We start from the raw sequence: 5236 nt of genomic DNA on the forward strand, positions 1-5236 counted from the left end.
CTAAAAAAAAAACAAAAAACAAAAAACAAAAAAAAACAAAAGGAAGGAGACTTGGAAATCCTGAATGGGCTTGGAGACATTAGGGAGAACTGCCTCCCTGGACCAAGGCAGAATTCAATAGAATCAGCAAGAAATTTTCCTATGAATGGGGCAACAGGTGGCAGGGGCCAGAGGTGGAAAGGCTTTATACAGGAATTGTGGAAAAGCTTTTGCATTATCTCTGTGCTGAAAGTCACATTTCTCAGTTCCTTTCCACTCTCTTCTGTCAACTTGCCGTGAGCAAATGACATCTGTCACCTGTGACATGGGCCAGGGACAATCACCATATGGCCTCCATACATTATCTAGTACCAGCCTGCCTGAGCCATGCCTTTTCCAGTCACTGTACCACTTTTTCCAAGTATTTATGGTATGTCATTATTTTATTTTTTATTTTTAAGACGGAGTCTCGCTCAGTCGCCAGGCTGGAGTGCAGTGGCGCAATCCTGGCTCACCACAACCTCTGCCTTCCGGGTTCAGGCAATTCTCCTGCCTCAGCCTCCCGAGTAGCTGGGACTACGGGCACATGCCACCATGCCCAGCTGTTTTTTGTATTTTTAGTAGAGACAGGGTTTTACCATGTTGGCCAGGATGGTCTCGATCTCTTGACCTTGTGATCCACTTGCCTTGGCCTCCTGAAATGCTGGGATTACAGGCGTGAGCCACCGCGCTTGGCCTATGGTAAGTCACTATTATTCTCTCCTCTACTCTGATCCTGCAGTCTGCAGTAAACCACTGCCTGAACCTTGTTCCTAGGTGGTGCTGATGCTGAGCTGTCTCAAAAGCTCTTGGTCTGTTTTAAAGCTTCCTGCCAATGGCAAGAATGTGCATGATGTGATTAGAAATCAGATGAATGTAACTGTTATTTTGCCAAAATACCATTTAGCTCATTTGGCTGCTTTTTCACTTTGGGTGGGCATTATTATCAGTTTGTTCAAAAACAATGCTTATCAATCTATCCAATGTCCACAGTGCTGCTATAGGATAAAAGGCCATTTCTTGTTAGTCCAAATAACAGAGTGGGAGACTTTTATTCTTTTAATTGATTGTGAGGTTCTAAAAGAGATAATTGTAAAAACAACAACAGCAAAAGCAATCATGGCTGTATGCTTATTTGAACGAGACTAGAAATGAGAGCAGAAATTTGAAAAGTTAAAGCATTTGAATGACCACCAGATGGCAATGTGGGGCCACCTGGAAGCTGAAGCCAAAGTCGTCATTCCTGTCCCTCTAGGCAGCCTCTGAAAAAGCCCCAAAGAGGCAATTGCTGTAAATGTATAAGGCTAAAGTATCTTATTAAATGATTATGAAATATATTTAAATGCATTTTAAAAATGAAGTTCATAAGAATTATTTTAGGAAACTGAAAGATTTACATTTACTGTAATACAAAATTTTGGCCCACAAGTCTTCAAAATATAATTAACTCAGAGAAGTCTCATAAATCAAGACAGAGAATTAATGACCACATAGAGAAAATTTAAGAAACAATAATTGATTTTTTTAATAGGGAAGAGATCATTAAGCAACCACAGCCATTACCCAAATAATTATTTTCCTCCTAATGGCTACAAACCGTTGTGCATGAAAATGATATGCATAACTTTCACTTACTCTAGAGGAAGTCAAACTATTTTTACAGCATTTCTGCATGTTAAGGTGAAAAATTTGCCGCTGCTTTTTAATAGATCGTGACATAGGTATGGCAAGCAAATTCACAGGGTTAGTATTTCGGAGTATAAAAAGAAAATCCATTTTAAAGTTTGAGAATTCTTAGTTTAAAATATACTACGAGAACCAGCCTCTTTGTGCCTGCTCTGCCCCTGTCATAGTCAAAGAATGAGTCACAAAGGGCATATTAAAGAGAGGACTGGAAAGAACACAAGGAGATAGAAAACCTCAAGTCACTGAAAAAGTTACATATTACATAGGATTTTGGCAAATTCAATGTTCTTTCACTTTTCCCCCTTTGAAATTGAATCACAATTTCAAAGATGCTTTAATTTCCTTCCTTCTTTCCTTCCTTCCTTCCTTTTTTCCCTCCCTTCCTTTCTTCTTCTCTTTCCTGTTTTGATTTACCTAACAAGTAGCAGTTAGTGCTAGCTAGCATCTCTACTTGGGTGCTTTATATTATTTCATTAAATTATTATATCTAGTGAATTAGTTATGATTACTGGTAATAATAATGTTAATAAAATCAATATTATGATAAATGATTTTTGGAAAGTAAATAACCATTCCATAATTTCGTGTTTCTAGGTTCTGAGTTTTGTATAACAGGATTGCTTAAATCAGTAGCTACCCTTTTAATTAGAGAACAAATTAAATATAAAATCAAGAAAGGAACAAAAGTGAGCTCAAAGGTACAAATAAGCTGGTGTGTCTCACTGGTCAGGAAGTCACCAGGACTTGTCTTGTTACCTTATTCTGGGTAAGGAAAGTCTTATTTCTGTCCACTGCAGACACGGGCCATCTCACCAAGGTTTTTGTTTGTTTGCTTAACAATTATTGCCAACTACATTTCTGTAGCAAAGAGAATGTGTGAAGTTTGCTTCACGTGATTCTTTGCTTAAGTAAATTTGATGGAATAATTAGTGAATTCAGAAAAGAGAAACAAAATCTCCTCACTGGTGTCAGAGAAGAGGCTAAATAACTGCACACAGGGATGATATTTAAGTTTTCAAAAGGCTCTTATGTTATTGTGCAGATAGCCTAAAGGAAAGTCTTATGAGACCTAGATGTGACTGTCTATAGGCAATTAGTTCAGTTGGTCGGACTCTGGTGCTAATGAGGCTAGAGTGATGAGTGCAAACCCATGCATGCTTCTAAGGAGTGATAGCTACTTAACTAGTCACATGAAGGACCTGTGGAAAGGTTGGTGCAAACCTGTCTTCCTTTCTGGAAAACTAACTGAGCCAATATTCTGTTAATGATCAGTAGCATCTTTTTTTTTTTTTTTCATATGAAGGTCATCAGTATACACCTTAATGCTTTGCCTATGCACATATACCACCAAATATTTTGATTCAGTTAATGTTATAACAGGCTTGGCACTCTGTAGACACTAGTCATAGGCTTTTGCCAATTATTCTGAATTTTAAATGTTCTGAATTTTGAATTTTGAATAATTTTGAATGTTATCAAAATTCAAAAGATGAAAGACCTGCTCTATAAGATTCAGATTTTGCTAGTGTGGAAGATGGATTATAGATCTGATAAATATTTTTAGCAGAAAGGGACACGAGGTGAATTCAGCAAAGGACTCCTTCCTTTTGCCCTGGCTCCCAAGTGAACTCTGCTTTATCTTCAGGCATTTCCAACTTGGTAAATGCTCCAGCAACAAACTCTAAGAACTAGTAACATAGTTGTATAATGACATATATCCACTATCACACTATTTTTATTTAACTTTGGGGAGGGCGTATCAGAAAAGTTTGGCATTATGTGGTACAATAGGAAAATTTGCCATGTGAACTATGAGCTCCTATGACTTTTCTAAGAACGTCTAGAAGCTACCTGGTACTTATTACTCTTGAATCCAAGGCATTTTTCAATTTTTGTAGAAATTAATTTGGGATTGATAAATTCCTAAATTTGTTGAAAGAATAGATTTGGGAAACAAGAGGCACTATCTTAGGAGATTAGGCATTGAGATAGAGATCAATTACTCTTATTGTCCTCTGGTACCAATCTGGCCAGAAACTATTTTGCTCTGTAGGGACTGATGTTTGACAAATGGTTCCTGTAGTGGGATTAAAATCTTTTTCTATTATTCCCAGACATAGGCCACAAGCTACCATTATGAATGCTATTGTAGACTCACTATACACAAAAGAGTATTACCAATGAGGCCTCGCTACCACCATTCCCGCAGCCTGATTACTTTTGGAAATTAGTTTTCAAATGTATACAACTAAAATTTCACTGACTATCCTAACAAAATTAGAATTGCTTATCCTCTGGGTAAAAGGCCCTTTCCCAGAGCTGAGTACATTAACACAATTTTATAATTTTCTAGCTATTTTTTCCCTCAGCATGAGCTTTCATAATAATAAAGATACCTTTTCAAAAGCGTGAACAAAGATGTTCAAATGAGGAGAAAGCTAAGCTATTATTCTGACTTTAGTCTGAAAGAGTACTTGGCAGAGTGTGGGACTGGGGAAAGTTTGCAGCTGAAAAACAGTTCATCCTTAGAACTTCAACATCTTTTTGTCACTTCTACAGAACTGAACAGCCAGAACACAGACTTCTCTCCTGCAGATCCTCACCAAGATGGACAATTAGGGCCATTTTCCATAGTCTCATTCAGAAACTTGAAACTTGTCTTTTTCCCCTATGTACTTACTTTTTCTAAGTAGGTATAGCTCCAAATTTTCCCATCAGCCCAAGTTCTTGAAATAATTTTTCCGCTCTGGTCATACTCCATTTTTTCATTCCACGTCCCTCTTTGGATAAATGTCACCAATCCTGAAGGCGAATATGTGATGTTCACTTCATTATATCTGCTTACGGGAGACCACAGAATGGGTCGCCCAGTCTGGTCATAAAGAATTCGAAGGGTGAATTTTCGATGATCATCATAGATCTTTCCTGTGCGGGTTATATGATCAAAATCTATGGAGAGTAGGTTTCTGTTGTGGGCCTATGAGAAAGAGATAGAAAATACATTTTAAGCACAGCCTTGTTCCCCTCATTAGAGCTTTCACAATCATGAATCCTTTCCTGATTATCCAACGATAGAGTCTCTCTTGCCTCTGAAGCCTGATACCTTCACATTCCACAGATGCCAGCTGTCTTTATTCCTCTACCAGATTGTATACTCCTGGAGAGCAGGGTTATGTCTTAATTCCTGGGACAGCACCTGGCATACTCTAGACTCTCAATATGTGGTTGTTGATTATCTTCCCCCAGCTCAAGCCTTAAGTGTAGTGTCACAGTTTTCAGTAACTGTGTGATCTTATTTTATGTAAGTCAGTTGCCTACTAAGGAGTGGGGCTTCCTTCATCCTTTTCGCCAGGTAAGTGACTGTAACATAAAATGGTGAATTATTTGTGTGATTAGAAATCAGAAAAAAAGGGGCCGGGCATGGTGGCTCATGCCTGTAATCCCATCACTTTTGGAGGCTGAGGCAGGCAGATCATCTGAGGTCAGGAGTTCAAGACCAGCCTGACCAACATGGCGAAACTCTGTCTCTACT

The 5236-nt window shown here is 38.3% G+C and overlaps 1 protein-coding gene across 1 annotated transcript in view; it reads right to left on the reverse strand.

Moving 5' to 3' along the window:
• Positions 1-5236, reverse strand: part of TENM1 (teneurin transmembrane protein 1) — a 355471-nt gene that overhangs the window by 14510 nt on the left and 335725 nt on the right. Inside the window, exon 26 of the mRNA XM_017497555.2 lies at positions 4385-4681. Within this exon, the coding sequence (XP_017353044.2) occupies positions 4385-4681 (297 nt within the window). The remainder of the gene's footprint in view (positions 1-4384; positions 4682-5236) is intronic.

This window comes from Cebus imitator, unplaced genomic scaffold (genome assembly GCF_001604975.1).
Source record: "Cebus imitator isolate Cc_AM_T3 unplaced genomic scaffold, Cebus_imitator-1.0 Scaffold232, whole genome shotgun sequence".
NCBI classification, from domain to species: domain Eukaryota; kingdom Metazoa; phylum Chordata; class Mammalia; order Primates; family Cebidae; genus Cebus; species Cebus imitator.